The 18,486-nt window shown below is 50.9% G+C and overlaps 1 protein-coding gene across 3 annotated transcripts; it reads right to left on the minus strand.

Annotated features, from left to right (window-relative positions):
• Positions 1 to 1,693: 1,693 nt before the first annotated feature.
• On the minus strand, positions 1,694 to 17,675 carry dennd4b (DENN/MADD domain containing 4B). Of its 3 annotated transcripts, none has more exons than XM_086114473.1 (29): positions 17,360 to 17,673; positions 15,375 to 15,710; positions 14,405 to 14,660; positions 14,265 to 14,334; positions 14,027 to 14,196; positions 12,777 to 13,018; positions 12,632 to 12,698; positions 12,137 to 12,195; positions 11,908 to 12,052; positions 11,664 to 11,839; positions 11,286 to 11,386; positions 9,730 to 9,945; positions 9,191 to 9,336; positions 7,993 to 8,126; positions 7,781 to 7,895; positions 7,459 to 7,665; positions 7,186 to 7,314; positions 6,979 to 7,105; positions 6,741 to 6,896; positions 6,428 to 6,608; positions 5,948 to 6,236; positions 5,288 to 5,419; positions 5,020 to 5,195; positions 4,840 to 4,945; positions 4,562 to 4,765; positions 3,032 to 3,128; positions 2,772 to 2,952; positions 2,405 to 2,463; positions 1,694 to 2,327 (listed from the first exon to the last, which is right to left on the minus strand). In XM_086114473.1, exons 2-29 carry the CDS (start codon positions 15,689 to 15,691, stop codon positions 2,182 to 2,184), a joined length of 4,404 nt encoding a protein of 1,467 aa, XP_085970599.1. In that variant the 5' UTR covers positions 15,692 to 15,710; positions 17,360 to 17,673; the 3' UTR covers positions 1,694 to 2,181. The 3 variants fall into 3 exon arrangements, with proteins under 3 accessions (XP_085970599.1, XP_085970600.1, XP_085970598.1); XM_086114474.1 differs by having other exon boundaries at positions 5,288 to 5,383; positions 17,360 to 17,672; XM_086114472.1 differs by having other exon boundaries at positions 6,428 to 6,896; positions 17,360 to 17,675.
• Positions 17,676 to 18,486: the final 811 nt, after the last annotated feature.

The raw sequence follows: 18,486 nt of genomic DNA on the forward strand, positions 1-18,486 counted from the left end.
CCGTGGCTCGGCGCCTTCCTGCAGTCTTCGGCCAAACGTCATCATAGAGTAGTGAGTCCTTGTGATGCGGCGCTTTGCCTTTGCTTCTTCCCGCAGTCTTTGACAAAAACGTCATCATGGAGTACCGAGTCGTTGTCATCGTAAAGGGACAAACGCACCCTGATGCGTGGCGGCAAACAAAGGCGCTCTTTCGGTTGACTTCAACAAGTGGCGCAAAGGTCAACCCGACGCGAACCGCTTTTCTCTTTCGCGGACGTTTATCGGTGCTCGTTGGACTCAACGATGGGGACTGGGCCCAACTTCACGGACTTGCCTTCGAGCAACTTCACTGACGCGGCCTCTTTTTGGGAACGCGGGCACCAGAGCGCATAGTCATGGAAGAGTAGAACAGACTAGCGTGGGTACCATTGCCGCATCGATACTCTTCAGGATTTCGGATGGGTTGTCGACTGTGCGTGTGTGTGTGCGGAGATAAAGCTTCAAACACCCACGTCTGAAAAATGGCAACATCGACGCCGATCTGGAAAACACTGAGATTCATGTTCACTGTTCTGACTCAAATGATTTTAAAGGTGTTTGCTTTTCTGTCAGGACTTTTGTTTGGATGAAGAATCCTGCTCGTCAGCGGCCCGCTTCATTTGGTTTCTTTTCCGTCCGACACGTTGGAGCGAGGAGTCATGGCGCGCCCCCCGTTCGAAAGCCGCCGCTGTTTAGAGCAGATCGGGGGTGTCCGACTCCTTTGACAATGTGGGCCGCGTACGGCCTGGGCAGATGGCAAGTGGGCCGGACCGTTAAAATTGTACCGTACTCTGCCAAAAACGTTCCTTTGTTTTGGTTTCGTGAAGCACAAACACATTTGGAAAATGTTGACCCTCCATGAACATCTCTTTTCCAAAACATTTCACGCAAAACCTTGGATTTCCTCGGACAAATGTTCCTTTCATCCTTCCCATGGATGCATTGCGACTGATCCCGCTGATTGTACAAAGGCGCAAAACTTCAAGAGGTCGCTGGTATTGAAAAATATCGTCATGCATTTTCAGATGAAACGAGATTCATAAAGAAAGGATATTTTTTAAACCATCTGCACATGTGCATATAAAATCAAAATTGAATCTCTGCCTGCACTTTACAAACGAAGGAGAAAACAGTGTGCCCCCTAGCGGATCATCCAAGAATTGTATTTTGTTAAAAATATTCATTCCGTGTTTTGGATGCAGTTTCCCCCCCGCCCCCATTATTTAAATTATCCCGCGGGGCTGATCAAACTCATCGGGGGCCGGCTCTGGCCCGCGGGCCCCGTGTTTCACACCTCTGGATTAAAGGCTAGTGACCGGTTCAGGGTGTACCCCGCCTACTGCCCGAAGACAGCGGAGATAGGTTTCGGCACTCCTGCGACCCGTGTGAAGATGAGCCGTTCAAATCATGAATGAATGGATGGACGGACGGAAACAAAACACGCTTCAGATTGAAACGTATTCTCCCTTTTGATATGGAGCTTCGAGTAAAGCAGGAAATGAAGTGACGTTGAACAAGTCAACTATTGAACTAGTTTTTGTTGTGTATTTGACAATAAAATACTATTGCTATAATATTGTACAAAAAAACCCCCAATAATACATAACACATTTAAGAACAAAAGTGATCATATCGAAAGGCACCGCTCGACAACAAACAGACGTACAAAAAATAATCAATCAGAAAATTCTCATCCCTGCTTTTATTTTCTTTTAAAAAAACAACATTTACAACAGAATAAATTACACTGTAAACAATTTTTTTAAATTGAAATAATGTTGAGCCAAACTTTTTTTTTTTTTACGGGGGGCAAAATGCCATCACAGGTGGACACGTGGCTCAGGTCGCATGATCACAAAGTGATTCGTCAACTAACTTTTCCTGCAAACACCGCCGGATGAAATCACAATGATATCACCGTGACATCATGGGCTGCCGCAAAAACTCTTTTACGACTGTGCCGGGAAAACACAAAGGGGATGCGTCTCCATCTTTGCTCGCTCACAACACGGGAAATCAAGTGGTTGCGGTTGAGTTGAGTGGCGGCGGCCTACGACGTATGGGTGCCTGGGCGCGCGGCAGGGTGGCCGCGCCGCTTCGGGGAGCCGGCGAAGAGGAGGAAGTGGGTTGCCACTGATCAACTGGCATCGAAGCGGCGACCGATCAGCACTGGAGCGGCGGCTGGAAGCTGCGTCTGCAGTCCAGGGCTTTGGTGCTGGGAGGCTGCGCTCGCTTCTCGCGCAGTTCTTCTTTGCACATGACGCCACTGAGGCGCACGTACGCCGACTTGTACTTCTTGTCGAAAGCACCTGTGAGGACGACGCAGCCGTGTTCGCCCAAAGGTAGAGACCCAATTTGCCGCCTCACGACCCCTCCCCACACTTACCCGCATGATCCTTGCCCATTGCCGCCAGTGTCAGGAACAGCAACTCTCGGTACACGCTCCTGAATGTACACGTGCGCATGTGTACGCACACACACAGACCATTAGAAACACAGAACGTACATTTGTTCACACACACAGACTCGCAGACATTTCACGACAACTTCTGCGCAGTGAAAACAACAATGACGGAATCATGGGCTGACGGACTGGGCCAACTTGAAATAATGATGGACTGAAGACATCAGTGGCGAATGACAAACTGGCAAAATTGACTGACCCACCTACCACTGACGGTTACACACTGAAACATTCAGTCAGTCACACACAGAAGCTGAATGCGGCGCAAGTGCGCAGTTCCACATCTGACCTGCGGAGTGGCGGAGCGGCGGTGCGGGCGTGGCGTCGCGCCTCGTCGACAGTGTTGAGGAAGAGCGTGACGGCCTTGTGGACCTCGTTCATGCCCACGCAGCGCAGGACCTCCTCCAGGAAGGCCAGCGTGAAAGGGTGGTTGTGGCGACGCCAGCGGGAGCCACGCACGGGAACGCCGCCTGTTCCGGGGGGGGGGGGGGGGGGTAGTCGGGTGGGTGTGGGGTTAAGGTGGGCACGCGCGTCGAAAAGCTCACTTACTGTGAAGACGCCACAGTACGTAGAGGGGTGGCCACGAGTCAGGGTCGGGGGTCAGGGTGTCCCACAGAAGCCTCACACGAAGACACGCACCTTCCGACTGACACACACACACACACGTACCCCAATGTGAAAAGGTGTTGTTTTTCATTTGTGCGACCGCGCTTCTGAAATTGATCATCGAATATCAAACCTACAATTTGATTCCTTGCTATATGACATTAACTACACTGAATCCCAAAACGTATCTGATGCGAATCCAAACCTAACAGAAATGTATTTGAACCTACCCGTCATATGAACCCGATTGTGATCCGAATTGGATTTTACGGAGTCGGAATCGTTTCCAGTGAGGGTTGGACTCCGCCAAGGCTGCCCTTTGTCGCCGATTCTGTTCATCACCTTTATGGACAGAATTTCTAGGCGCAGCCGAAGCGTTGAGGGTGTCCATTTTGGAGGCCTCAGTCTTGCATCTCTGCTTTTTGCAGATGATGTGGTTCTGTTGGCTCCTTCAAGCAGGGCTCTCCAACTCTCACTGGAGCGTTTCGCAGCCGAGTGTGAAGCGGTTGGGATGAGGATCAGCACCTTCAAATCTGAAACCATGGTCCTCAGTCGGAAAAGACTGAGCTGAGCGAAAGGGCGAAGCTCTCAATTTACCGGTCGATCTACGTCCCAACCCTCATCTATGGTCACGAGCTATGGGTCGTGACCGAAAGAACGAGATCCCGGATACAAGCGGCCAAAATGAGTTTTCTCCGCAGGGTGTCCGGGCTCTCCCTTAGAGATAAGGTGAGAAGCTCGGTCATCCGGGAGGGGCTCAGAGTAGAGCCGCTTCTCCTCCCCATCGAGAGGAGCCAGATGAGGTGGCTTGGGCATCTGATTCGGATGCCTCCTGAGCGCCTCCCTGGTGAGGTGTTCCGGGCATGTCCCGCCGGGAGGAGACCCCGAGGAAGACCCAGGACACGCTGGAGAGACTATGTCACCCAGCTGGCATGCGAACGCCTCGGGATCCGCCAGGAAGAGCTTGAAGAAGTGGCTGGGGAGAGGGAAGTCTGGGCTTCCCTCCTAAAACTGCTGCCCCCGCGACCCGACCCCGGATAAGCGGTGGAAAACGGATGGATGGATGGAGTTGCGGATCATCTCGTTCCATACCGTCTTTGAACCTGACGTGATCTGAATCAGACTTACTTGAGACTGATCTGAAACTAATAAAAGAAAGTACAGTAAAACTAATATGAAACGTATTTTAACCTGATCCAGATCTGCATCGGATGTGAACCAGATCCGATTCTGATGAGAATCTCACAAATTAATTGAAACCTGATGCAGAAGTAAACCGACTGGAACCTGATCTGACCTTAAGTAAAATGGATTGAAATTTGATCTGAACAGGTCTAAAAGGTGCACGTAATTAAGCTGCCTTTTTTTTTGGAGGGGGGGGGGGGTTGCTTTTTCAGTTAGAGCAGTTACGAAAACTGAAGAATCCAAAGAAGTTGACATCAAAGAGAAAAGCAGTTTTCTGGTATGTTCTACCTGCGTGGGCTTGACGAGGAGTCGCACGAGCCGCAGCAGGTGGCTCGGCAAACCGAGGCGCTGGAAGAACCACAGAAGGTTCCAGAAGATGATGCAGTGGCTCTCCAGGAACTGCTGCTGGCCGAGCACCGCCTCGCCCTCGTGGTCCAGGAGGCTTTCCAGCTCCTTCCGGAGCACCAGCGGACTCACGTACGCCACCGTCACCTGGGGGCCGCGCGCCGTCACTACCAGTCACGCTGCGCGGCACGGTCGACCGCTTCGCATCGCTCTAGCCTTACCACGGTTGCGTCGCTCTCGGGGGTGAGGTCGTCGCCCAAGCCGTTACACGCCGGCCCCGCCGGCTGACCGCCGGGAGGCTGGATGCCAGTTTCACCCTCGCCGTCACTGGAAATGTCCAAAAGATGACGAAGCCCGCGGCGGGCACGGGAATGTCACACGGCGGCGACGGCGACTCGTACCTGCCGGGGGGTCGCAGGTCACAGATGTGGGCATTGAGGAAGGGGACGAAGGAGGCGGCACAAAAGGGGCAGCGGGAGTTGAGGTTGGAGTCGTCAGGCGTCCACCCCGCCATGATCTCCTCGTCGTACACCAGGCAACCGCACCCGCGGCACCGTGAGCAGCTCGACATCAAAACCTCACACGCGTTCCAAACATTCATATGAAAACCAAAAAAAAAACCTCACAAGGACAATTTGTCCTGACAAATGAAACGTGGGACTGGCTCACCTCGATCCCCGCCGCGTCTTGATTAGCATCCCAGGAGTGGCGGAGAGGTCGCGGCGTGTCCACCGGGTCGGCGTCGCTGCCCAGCGACAGCGAGCTCTGGCCACAAACAAATCCAGCGATCTCGTCACCGCGCTGGCAAAAATATAAATAAAATACAACTATCCGATTCCAATTCACAAACCTGCCATGAAAATGAAGGCAAACGAGCCTCACTGAATGGAAATTGTTTTGTGGGGCCTTGCGATGATGCCACTGCTTTGACTTACAAGTTTTTTGAAATCTTTAGTTTTAGTTCAAGAAAAATGACTCCAATGGGTTATATAACAATAACAATGAAATATTCTAATACTTGATGACTCCACCGACTAACCGATCGGCTAATCACCCCAAACTTGATGTTGTATTCAACAAAATATGAAAATGGGGTGGCCATCATCACGTTCCACACTGTACTGGCTGTGATTTTGAGTGCGCATGTGTAAAGGGCGGAGCCGAGCCCGGCGAGTGACGTGGGCGTCAGCCAGCGAGTGGAGACTTGGCTATTGTGAGGCCAGATTAGCGTCTGGCCGTCTGCTCCCTGACCGCTAAGAGTCAGCCATTTTGTCAATTCCGCTTCTTCCCAAGCAAAAGTTTGCAAGCGAGCAGGCGGCGGCGCGTCACCTCCGAAGTGGCGTTGGCGAGGCGTTCTTTGGCCTTCAGCAACGTTTCCGCCACCTGTGACTTCCTGGACCTACGCTGCTCGGACAGCCGGCGGCTCGAAGTTGCGGCGGGTCCTCGCCCTCCGGCGCCGGGCCGCCGCTCATCCACGCTGGCGGCGCGTCGGACCGCCGACCTGTGTCGTGTGGGCGTCAGGAGCTGCTGCAGCCGTCCCGCCAGGCCTCGGCTGGGCGGGACGGCAACTTTGTTGTCGTTCTCGTCCACCGACGCCACCTCGCAGGCGCTCGCCACTCTGTGGGGAAAGAAGGACGACTTGGCGCGCTTGTATCTGCTTCCTGTCTGTCGGTCCACTTCCTGTTTCCCGATTGCAATGCAACCATCCAACTTGATTGATTGGTTACCATTTGTTTTGCTGAGCGGTATACACGTCATACTAACTCCACTTTCGGGGTGTGTGTGTGTGTGTGTGTGTGTGTGTCCCACCTTCCTGACCTCGCACCCGCCTCCCAGTCGCCTCCGCACTCGTCATTCTCTGCGGCATCTGCGTAGAAGCTGGACAAGCAGATGTCACTGCGACGCACCAGAACGCCACCACAGGGCGCCAGAGGAGGCTTGCTGGACACTTCGTCACGGAAGCCCGACTTCCTGTTACGTGTATTCGCCACTGTTGAAACCAAATCCACAAAAAAAAAAAAAAAAAGACGCTCAGGTACTTGTTTCAGTTTTGGCGGGCAATTAAGGGTGGCTTTGGGGCACGGCGGATGGATGTATTGGTGTGCGGCATGTTGCGTGTTACACTGTGCGGGCGTCTTGATGCTGCTGAGGCTGCTGCTCTTGGCAAAGGATCCCGTCAAAGATTCATGACTGGAGCTTTCGCTCAGGCCACTCCAGCTGGCCTGACGAATCAGAGGCAAGCTGGGGCGGGGCCAGGGCCAGTGCTCCTCCATGACGGCTGCATGTCCGAGAAGAAGAAGCAGAGAAGGCGGAGGTGTGAGTTGCCAAGATGACCCGTTTTGACACGGCGGCGTTCTGACCTTGGCCGTTGGGGCGCATTTTGATGGGCTGCCTGAAGAGGGCGACGGCCAGCACCACGTTCCTCAGCTTGGCCCAAAGCAAGCGCCCGCCCTGATTGGTCGACGGCCATTTGCTCTCCAGGACCGCCTGAGCGCAAAAGCGCAAGAAATGTCCAGGTCATCGCAAGTCTGTGCTGTGTGTGCGTACACGTGTGCACGCGTGCCTACCTTGTTGTAGTATCCGTATGTGATTGTGTTGGGGGTGATGCCCGCCTTCTTCATCTCAAGGAGGACACGCACGGCAAGCACAGGCTGACCGTACTGACCGCACAACTGCATCAGGATCCTGTAACACACCTGAGACAGAAACGCGCGCAGCATACACATACACGCACATGAAATGCAAACACACAACAGACACACAAAAAATGTGCACACATTAAGAGTAGTTTGTCAATCATGAGTCATCATCATGATGATCGTCGCGAGCGGTGCGATCACCTCATCAGGCAGCAGGACCTTCCTGCTCTCCATGTGCTTGAGGACATCGTAAGCGGCATGGAGGGCGGGCACCTTGGCGTTCTGCGCACGCACGTAGGTGGGCAGGTAGATGAACCACAGGCCGTACATGTGACCCAGCAGACACTTGCACCACATGTCGGCCGACCCGCAGCACGTCTGCGCGCGCCGCTGCGCGACCTTCAGCTCCTGGCGACAGTGCGGTCACACGCCGGTGTCATTTGGGCGAAATAGTCAACTCCCTCTCACGTTTTTAGCAGATGGACAGGAAGAGTGGGAGACACCTTTTCCGTTCTTTGCATACCTGTTTGGTGCGTCGGGGGGCGGGGCTACTGGGAGCGCTGCCCTTGGCGGGGACACGCAGTTGGTCGAGCGGCTGGTCAAAGAGCTCGGGCCTCAAGGCGGGGAAAGTGTCGTAGCTGCACCCGTGCCACAGAGTGTGAGAGAGTGTGTGTGTGAGAGGGAGAGAGAGAGAGAGATGGCGTAGCAATGGCGATGGGATGAGCGTCACATCACCTGTAGCGGGCGGGGCATTCGGAGCCATCGTCTTCCGTGGGCTGCTCGGGCGGCATGATGAAAACAGTGCGCTCGCCGCAGTGGCTCTCGTCCACGCCCACCAGACGGACGTCCTCCGGCTTTTCCACGTCCACCTGCCGGGACACCCGCTCCGCCCTTTAGTTCCTTCGGTGGGATTGTCCAGAGTTTTGCCCAACATTCTCAATTTCCTAGAAAACGCTGACTGCTGTTAAGTTACTAACCAATCGATTTACCGTATTGGCCCGAATATAAGACGGCCCTGATTATAAGACGACCCCCTCTTTTTCGAGACTCAAGTTTGAAATAAGACTTTTTGAACACCAAATTCATTTTTATACAGAAAATAATTACAGTGCATCTGAAACAAATGATTATAGCAATGTATTTGAGAGAAAAAGCATGTTATTTTGCCTCATTCAAATCTAAAGTGCAATCACATTCGTAAATGAATCTTAAATCTTAATCGTAAATCTATCTTAAATGAATGGCTTCTGGTTTTTGAAATGTAAATTACATCATAACTTCTCAGCTGCCGATCTTCGACCCACTTTTCTCCAGATTGTCGCTACGTTTCTCCATTTTCTGTTATCTCTTCTATTATTTTCTTCTCTTTTCTTTCTGACCGCTATTCTTTATTTTTATTCTTCGTGACAGGGTTTCGCCTTGGTCCGGGGACTCAAGTTCAGCATTCGCTTCAATGGTATCTGGCGCCATCTAGTGTCGTGAATGGGTATAATGCCTAGACCCCGAATATAAGACGGCCCCCACTTTTTCAGTCTTATTTCAATGCAAAAAACACCGTCTTATATCAGAATCGAAATCACCTTTATTGTCATTGTATTACATACAACGAAATTTGGGTGCTACTCCTTCGTGCATTTAGTCAAAAAATAAAATAACGCATTAATAAATACAAAACTCAACAACAACAAAACAAAAAGAGAATAGAGATAAGATATTCGGGCCAATACGGTATCTGTCGATTCTTTTCATCGTTTGCGGTGGGTTGAGCCTTTCCAAGGATCTGCAGGAAGCCTTTCAACTTATATCCTCGCGGCATTACTCTAAAGACAAATTCATTGCTTTGTGTTTTTGGACATCATACTTCCTCCCTTAAAGTTTTCAAGTTATCAAACTTCTCCTTCTCTTGCGACAAGCGGCAAAAGCGCACACTGACCTTTTGGACGCACTCGTCGAAGAACTCGAGGCAGGCGTGGCGGTCGCTGACGAAGGAGCACTCCTCAATGAACTGGGTGAACATCTGCGTGCGCGTGAACTGAGAGTAGAACTTCTGCTGAGTGCGATCGCGAGACTTCAGGAAGCCTGGAAGGAAGCAGACACGTCAAAGGAGAAAGGAACAGCGCGCATGGAGGCTGCGTTGGCGAATGGTGACCGCATCACTAGACTGATTGAGAGTTTTGCTAGTGGACCTTGAACACTTCCATAAAATGTCCCCAAGGGAATCAGTCGGAATCATTCACTCACGACATATCGGTTTTTAGACAGTCGGGCTGAAACGATTAATCGAATAATTCCAATAACCGACGCCTATTAAGCCGGTGAATTTGCGAATGCGGACGTGTGGCCGAGCTCTATTTGAGACACGTTTATTTCAACAGCGCTAGAAAGGGGCCGACTGACTGCTTAGAGTACACCGACAGGGATTACCAAGACGGCCTGCGAGCGGGTGGGCCGGCGGCGCGCAGGAGAGCTCACCCTGCAGGTTGAAGAGGGAGCTGCAGTCGGTGGCGGTGTCGGAGGGCGCCTGCGTGATGGGCAGCAGGAAGGCGCGGTAGCCTCGCAGCAGGACGCTCATGAAGCGCAGGAAGGCTTCCTGAATGTCGGCCTCCAGCTGCTTCTGCCGACGGTACATCTGGTCGAAGTCGGTCAGCAGAAACTCCAACGTGGCTTCCTCCTGGCCCGGAGAGCAAACTGCGAGCCGACCAACGGTGCAAAGTCATGCACGTATGCAACTCTGACAACCTTGACTTCATTGTTACGTTTGTTGCCTGACCTTTGCTTAAGTGGATTTTATTGAAAAACTAGGACCGCACTGCATATAAAAAAAGAATGGCTTTGAAAGTGTAATCAAAAGTGTTGGCGCTAGTGGCTTGTGGACGTGGGGGTGGAGGTGATTGGTGCCTTGGCACCTTCCTCTTTGTCCCTCAAAAGCCCAAAGTCCCCCTGAATTCTTTTCTTTTTCTTATACCTATTTGTCCGAAAGCCTGTTTGTAACTTTTCAAAGACAAAAAAATGTTATGTAACCCGGCCTAAAAGGAGTTCAGATCAAACAAATTTAGCAATCAATGACGTTAAAGAGAGGGGAGGGGCAGCAAGAACTGCGCAAAAATGCCATAAAAGGGCAAGCAAAAGTAGGCAGTTGCAACCCGGAATATACCCCCCCCCCCCCGCTCCCCATCCATACACATGCACACACTTTGACAGCCAGTAAAACAATGACATTCATCCATTCATTATTTGAACCGCTTCATGCTCACGAAGAGCACGGGCATGCTGGAGCATGTAGGCGGGGGTACACCCTGACCTAGGAGCTAGGGCACTCGCAGACAATGACATTCCTTTTTAACAAGTCAGTACGCGCATTTGCGCGCTTCTGCCAATTCACTCCGGCTGCGCACACGGGGTGTTTTGACAGACGCAACAGGTGATTGGACGTTCACCATCAAATGACAACAACGGAGAGTCCATTTAAGTTGACTCAAACCGTGTCTTTAAGGGGCGTGGCCTTGTGGATGACATCAGGAACTTGATTCCAAATACGTTTGGTATTGCTGAAAATGGACAACTCTGTCGGACTGTCCTGAACCGGTTGACAGCCAATCGCAGGGCACACAGACTCTAACAATTTTGAGTGTTCAATCAGCCTGCCATGCATGTTTTTGGAATGTGGGAGGAAACGGGAGTACCCGGAGAAAACCCACACAGGCACGGGGAGAACGGGGATCGAACCCACGATCTCTGCACTGTGAGGTCGATGCGCTAACCACTGGGCCACCGGGCCGCCCTCTGTCATATCCAATTGGGAAAATTAGAAGTGAAACAGTTAATCGATTGAGCAACAGCATATCGACAAAATAGTGCTTTTGACTTTGGACGGAGTTTGGATGACTATCGTTGACACCTTTGGAAGATCCAATCAAATGTACGAGTTTCACTTTATGACTTGAAGGAATGAGAAGAAGGCCGCGGCGTTTCGGCCACATTGTAACACGTTGAGATGTCGTGCATAGGCCTTGTTGTTTGGGACCTACTCTGCTCCAGAGTCTTGTGCAGGTTGCCCAGGGTGCTGTAAAGAGTCTTCCCGGGTTTCCTGGGTAACGATCGCCATGACAACGGCTTCTTGTCATCAGACCTGACGGGCGACAGGACAGTCACATAAACCGGCGACTGAATCGCTCACCCAAGCAATTTCAACGTTCTCACAAGTTTCTGACACTCTCTCATAGTTGAAGATCTCTGTAACACACACGACTGAAACACACACACACACACACACACACACACACAAGTGAAAGACTCATGCACTAATAAAACTCATGCAAATAAAACTCTCACTTCATATACAAGTAGACGACTCAGTAATGAATCACACGCACGCGCTACTGAAAGGCTGTGGCGGGCGCACTGACTGGAAAAGGGTGTTGGTGTCCAGGTCGATGCAGACCACGTCGGCGGGGGGGTGGTAGAGGTCGAAGTAGCTGGAGTGCACGCCCACGATGAAGGGCACCGGCGCCAGCAGCACTTCGGCCATCTGCAGCGGGCACAGCGGGATGTACGGGCACAGCCAGCGCAGCGGGAAGGTCATCTGCGCGCAAACACGGACCGCGTCATCGGCGCAAGCGGCGGCGGCAGCGCAGGCGCGCGCTTGCTTACGGAGACGAGCGCCTCGGCGACGGCCGTCAGGACATCGGGACGCAGCGAGTGGAGCAGGACCTTGTGCTCCGTCAGCACGGCCAGCAGCAGCGTGCAGGCGTTGCCCGGGCCCAAGTTCTGCAGGAGCTTCAGGAAGCTCGCGCCGCTAATGCACACAGGCAACAAGGTCATATTTTAAGAGACCCCTCCTCCCTCCCTCTGCAAGAAAGAAGCACATGGGCGCGCACACCTGAGGGGGAGCGGCGAGGACACGGGCTGGCAGAGGAGAAGGTTGTCATATGGGGAAAGCTGCAACACACACACACACACACACACACACACACACACACACACACACACACACACACACACACACACACACACACACACACACACACACAGTCTTTATTAAGAATTCGCATAAATACAACATTGAAAGCGTGAAAAGTGCAATGGGCACATTGGACATTTGTCAATGTCACACTGTGATTGGTTGAACAGCTGCGCGCTTATTGGAGGAGTTGTGTCAGTGTGGAAAGGGTTGCCATGTAACGTCACAGCAACAAGGTGATGATGAGGCACGGACATGGGTAGTGTGATCAACATGAAGCCGTCAGGGCAACAAGGTGACGGCTACATTGGTGACCAGGAGATTGACGTGGTGAAGTTGCCATGGTGACAAAATGATGCGCGCACACATTGGTATCGGTCATACAAAGCAGGAAATCGGGTGAAGCCGGCGTACCTGAACCAGGATGCGAGGTCGCTGGGGTGACGGAAAGGGAACGTTGTGCATGAAGCTGGAAATGTGCCTGCAATCGGCGGTCAGCCGTTAGTTCGTGGCATGATACACGACACACACACACAAAGATGGAGATGCGTTTCCTGACTTCTCGAGGGGCAGCACGTGGGGTCCGGAGACGGAGTATCGATAGACGAAGGTGAGAAATTTCTGGAAGACGTCAAAGAAGGGCCAGTGCGAAAGTACGCAGATGCTCTTCTTGGCCTGCAGGCTGCGCTCCAGGATGGGCCGGCGGTCCAGCACGCTGAGCAGGCCCAGACGCATGCTCTGGGGCTCTGACAGGACCTCCCTGGGGAAGGCTTCGTAGAACTGGATGGCCGCGCCGTACACCTGCGCAAAGCGTTCAACATAAATACACATCAACTGCGATTGGTTTGCACAAATCCACTAGAAAATCTTCAGTCTGAGTTATTAGGCAGCAGGGAATGTTGAAGGATTACCAATGAAGTCACCCAATCACGACGAAGGGATTTTTAGTTATAGATATAAAGAAAATTCATAACCGCCCCATTTTATTGATTTTTTTGACGGTTCAGTCGTATTTTACTGAACTTTTTTATGTCGTGCTCCTTCAAATGTTGAAATAGTGATTAGGATTTACAACACATTTGCTGTGCTCAGAATGACTTGACACATCCGGGGGGGGGGGGGGGGGGGGATTTTTTACACAATTCCACATGTACCACACGAAAATCTCACAAAGTTTCACAAAAGACAAGTTCCTCATCACACGATCCTAAATTTGTATCGAGTTCACAAAATTCACAAATAATATTCCCAAATGATGACATGCTTGACGTATTTAGTTCCTCCATTTTGTGAATGATTTCGACCGACACCCCCCCAAAATTCCACAGCGTTGCATTTCATCGTCGGCTCGTCAGTATTCACACTGTCGTATCTGCGACGGGTCTGGTGAGTGACATTGGCGTCAGGGAATGAGCTGGCTAGCTAGTCAAGTTCATGGTGGCTGCCATCATATTGCAATTATTTGCACGTGAACGGCGCGGATGACCATGTGGACAAATGCTTGCCGTGAAGCTTGCAGGCAGGCATTTTGCTTTGGCCTTAGAATAATTCAAGTTACAGTATTTGATGAATTGGTGCCGCTCGGGACGTAACGGCATTGTAAATACGGCGGTAACTTGGTTTTAAAATTCAGACATTGATGCCATGCCATGTGAAGGTGTTGAAGGCGAACTCTGCCAATTTTCCGAGCTCAACTAATTCATTCCTACCAATCAAGCCACACGTGTACATTTGGCCACTTTTTTTTTTTTTTTTTTACCGTAGCGGGCGTGGCCTCAATATACACAGCGAAGAAGAAAGCGAGCCCACCTTGTCCCCGCTGGCAGAGGTGAGCACGAAGGTGGAGAAGACAGGCAGCCGGTATTTGGCGTCGGCGGGCCAACTCTCCAGAGCCACGCCCATGGGCAGGCAGAAGACGGGCACCGACTCGGGGAGCGGGAAGGCATCCTGGTCGTCGGCGGGGTAGCGGCTCAGCAGACCTGAGAGACAACGCGCGAGCTCTAAACGGGGCGCTGCAGCGCATTTTCAAGCGTGGCCGCGCACTCACCCGCCTCGTAGACCAGCGCGCTGGCTTTGGCCGCCGCTCGCTTGAAGCACACGTACAGGGCGGGACCCCACTGCAAACACGCACGCGCACAAGAGTTAGCATCGATGGCCCGGCGCGTCAGTGTGGCCGATGCATCTCACCATGCCCGTGTTGAGGTTCTTGTCCACACGGCTGAAGGTGTGCGGCGCTGCTTCACCCTTCCCAGGCAGCAGCACGCCGATGTCAGTCACGCCCAACGAGTGCAGGCCTTGCGCGTCGGCGGCGCACCGGTACGTCAGGAAGACACGCTGCGCCGCCGGGCCGGCGCCGGAACTCAGGTTGGCCGAGCGGCTGTAGGGTGTGGTCTCGATCACGTACCAGCCCGTCTTTGGCTGCTCCTTGCCCTCGTATAAGACCCTGAGCATGCACCCCAAAAACTGAATTTGAATTTTGTTTTTTTTTGTTTGTTGTTTTTTTTTTTTTTTACTGTGGAACACAATGAATTTTATTTCAACTTTGCAACACAATCAAATGTTTCCCATGTTCTGGCGGTTGTTACGGACCAAACCAGTCACAGACTCATCATCAATTCAGTTTGTGCATTTTCTGCACTGTCAATTTGAATTTTTTTTAAAATCAAATCCATCCATTAATAATAATAATTGAAAAATAAATAAATAGATCATCAACAGATGAATCGATAGAGCTCCACCATCTTGGAAAAACATGCATTATCTGAAATGCTATGCAATATTGATATTATTGTAATATTTAACATAAACCAAAATAAATTACATATTTATTATCTCGTGAAAGAATTTATTTCTCACGTGGCAAAATAAGTAGGGTAGACGTATCCTTAAATATACATGAATATTTGCCATACAGATATTGCACGGGGAATATTTTTGCAATATATTGTGCAGCCCTAGAACCGAATACTCCAGCCTTACTTATAGCAGGTGATCTTAACTTGACCTTGTGTCAATGCTTGACTATTCCTTATTCACTTTAAAAGAAATGAAGAATATTGTAACTGAAGAAATTGTGGAAAAAAACAGAAGCAACGCGCTCAACTCGTGACATGACGACAGCCCGACAAAGACGCCGCAGAGGTAGCGGATGTCTTACCCGAGGTCGACAACAGGGGGCTTGTCGCGGCCCCTCCGGTAGCAGAGGTACAGGCGCGGGTTGTTGATGAGGCCGGCGCTCAGCTCGGCCGAGTGGCCGCCCAGCGACTTGTCGATGCAGGTGAAGCCCTGGGGGACTTCCTCGCCCAGGCCGCGGGCGATCACCACCAGGTCCGTCACAGGATCTGCCCCCCGGCACGGCGGCGGCGTGGAAGCGGCCGTTCTGGCGTCGTCATCAAGAGGCCGCCATGGTCCCGCTGGGTCCAGACCCGCCACCACGAAGTAGTCCACCAGCTGCGGGCATTTGTCTTCCGTCATGCCGCCGATGTGCCCGACTCTGCTTGCCGCATCGCATCACACAACAGAAAGTCAGGCTTTTGGGGGTATGTTTATGCGCTTTGGCTTTCGTAAATCTGCCCATTTGCCGACTTTCTGTTGGAACCTACTCAAGGTGTGACAATTAATCGATACATTCTCGACTTAAATTAATCAGCAACTATTCTGACAAATTGATGAATCCGTTGAGATTGTTGAACCGAAGATTTTTCTGACGGACGCCCTGGACTAAACCGGTAAGTGAATCGTCATTCATTTACTTTTGTGCAGTGTCAGGTTGAAATCATGTCATGCGTTACAATAAAACAGATTTTATTTTTTAAAGCAATTAATCAATTCAATGAGAAAATAATCAATGAACCAATTAACAAAATAATCCGTAGTGACAGCCTTCAACTCAAGTTAGGGCCTGTCATCCTTGAGTGGGCGTGGCCTGTTCTCATGGCAACGGGCCCAGTTACAGAAGGACCTTGCAGGTTGTTACCATTAGTCAGCACAGGGGCCGGATGTGAAAGTGCGAAAGAGGAAGGATGCTGTCAGGTGTTTCCTGCTGCCATTCGAGTGGCATGAAAAGACAAAAGGCTTCGTGTGAGCACGGTGGTGGCCATTTTTGAAGATGACTACAGCCTAGTAGGAAGTTTGCCCAAAATGTCATCACCTCACTTCCTCTTTACTTAAACTAGGTCAACGTGGGTGTTGGTTTCAGTGTGCACGTACTTGTGTATGCACACACAGATTTGTGTGTCAGAGCATATTCGTCCACATGTATGAGCATATGCATGTATGTGTGCATGTGAGTGTGTGAGCATATGTGTGTAAGTATCCTATCTGTCTGTGTGTGTGTGTGTGTGTGTGTCTGCGTCCCTTTGTCCCTTTGTGTGAGTGTGGCGGGGAGCATAAAAGTGTCTTTGTGGGTTTGAGTGACGACATCATGAGCGGGTCACATGAGAGGTCGGCAACATGCGTGTGACTATTTTTAACACGCACAGACGTGCGTCACGTGTGACAAGTCTATCATGGCTTTATGTGGTGAAACCATTTGCAAAGAAAAGTACAACTATGGGAGCCTAACATACACACCATCGCATGTATGCCATGCATCACACACGATGATGATGATAGTGGAGTGGATGAAGATGGTATGCAGCTTCAGCCTCAGTGGGAGTTCCGTTATCGGACCGCGTCCGGAAATAAACTAATGACGTCACAGTTGGCCACCGCATCGCGTGCTAACGCGGGCAGACAGAACGACAGCGACTGACAGACCCGGGATGGTCGCAGGCAAGCGTCTTACTAGTTCCGTTATCGGACAGAAGCTGCCATCTGTTCCATCACGTCGGCCACATATGCCTTAAATTTGCTTGAAATGCGACTACCATTTGACGGCTGCCCACCGCACATCAGCAAACCATTGGGGTTCCTCTTTTGGACGCTGGACAGCGGATTGCTGACATGTTGGCCCCGCGGGAAGGGACGCGACGAGACGGCAGAGGCGTGTCCGATAAAGGGCGTACAGCCAAGCGGAGCCGAGCCCCGTTATAGGCGAGCGCCGTTAAGCTAAAGGCGCTGGCCTGCATTAGCCGAGCTTCCGGCGTCTTTGCAGCGGTTACGTTTGGGTCAAATTTCGACCTGTGTTGGGAGCGACGCTACCTGCTCGTGTTTGATGCTTCGTCCGGCGGCAGAAGACGGCGACTCTCATGTTGCTCTCATTGGCTCCCATGTGACGTCCATGTTTGATCTTGGCCCCGGCAGCTCGGCAACACGTGTCAAGACTCCCGTGCCGCGCCGCCACTTCCACTCACATTTTTCAAAATAAAAGAGAAGGGGAAACAAATGGATTACGGTCTAACACGCGAAGAAATACAAATTCCCCGCATACCCACAAAAACCGCCATTTTTTTCTTAATTTTATAGTCAGCGGGCACTCACCTATGGTTCAATACCAACTGAATTTTCCTGTATATATTTTTGGCAGGGGAGAATCCAACCCCCGTTTTTTTTTGTATCGTTGGGCGGGCGGGGGTAATTTTTTTTCCTTTTCGATCATGTGATTTTTGTCCCAAAAATCCAAAAGGTGTGGAAAAGTGGACCACCTCAAAACCCAAGGCAGGGTCGTCAAGGGTGCATTGGGAGTTGGCCCATCCAGTCAAGTGTTTTGTGAACGTGGAGAAAACTGTGTCCCTGGGTTGATCTTTTATTTTGAAATAGTGGTACTTCTGCTTTTATTTTGAAGTAGCACTACTATCGTTTCAATATTTAACAATCTTTTATTTTTAAATTTTAGTAGTTTCTTTTATTTTGAAGGAGTGGTTGAAGTAGGAGTATTGCTGTTCTTATTTTGAATTGATGCTTTTATTTCGAAATAAAGTTGATTTTATTTTGAAGAAGCACTACTGTTGCTCTTGTTTGAAGTAGTGGTACAGCTGCTTTTATTTTAAAGTAGCCGGGCTGTTGCTTTTATTTTGAAGTAGTGCTTTCATTTTTGCAGTACTGTAGTGGTACAGAGAGGGTGAGAGCGAGCTGCCCTACGTCTTTGCTGATCTGGAGAAGGCCTATGATGGTACCCTAAGAGGAAGTGTGCAACTGAAAGAGGAAGTCTGCATTGGCATAAGTTTATTCAAATAGTACAGGACGGATTTATGAGGGTAGCAAAACCACTGTTCTGCTACCCTCATTAGGTGTGTTGTCAGTGTGGCACAAGAGTTGGAGGTGAAAGTTGGGGTGCATCAGGGATCTGTTCTTAGCCTCTTCCTCTTTGGAATAGTGATTGATAGACT

Source organism: Hippocampus guttulatus, chromosome 6 (genome assembly GCF_054856545.1).
Source record: "Hippocampus guttulatus isolate MCC_2025c chromosome 6, RoL_Hgut_1.0, whole genome shotgun sequence".
In the NCBI taxonomy this organism is placed as follows: Eukaryota; Metazoa; Chordata; class Actinopteri; order Syngnathiformes; family Syngnathidae; genus Hippocampus; species Hippocampus guttulatus.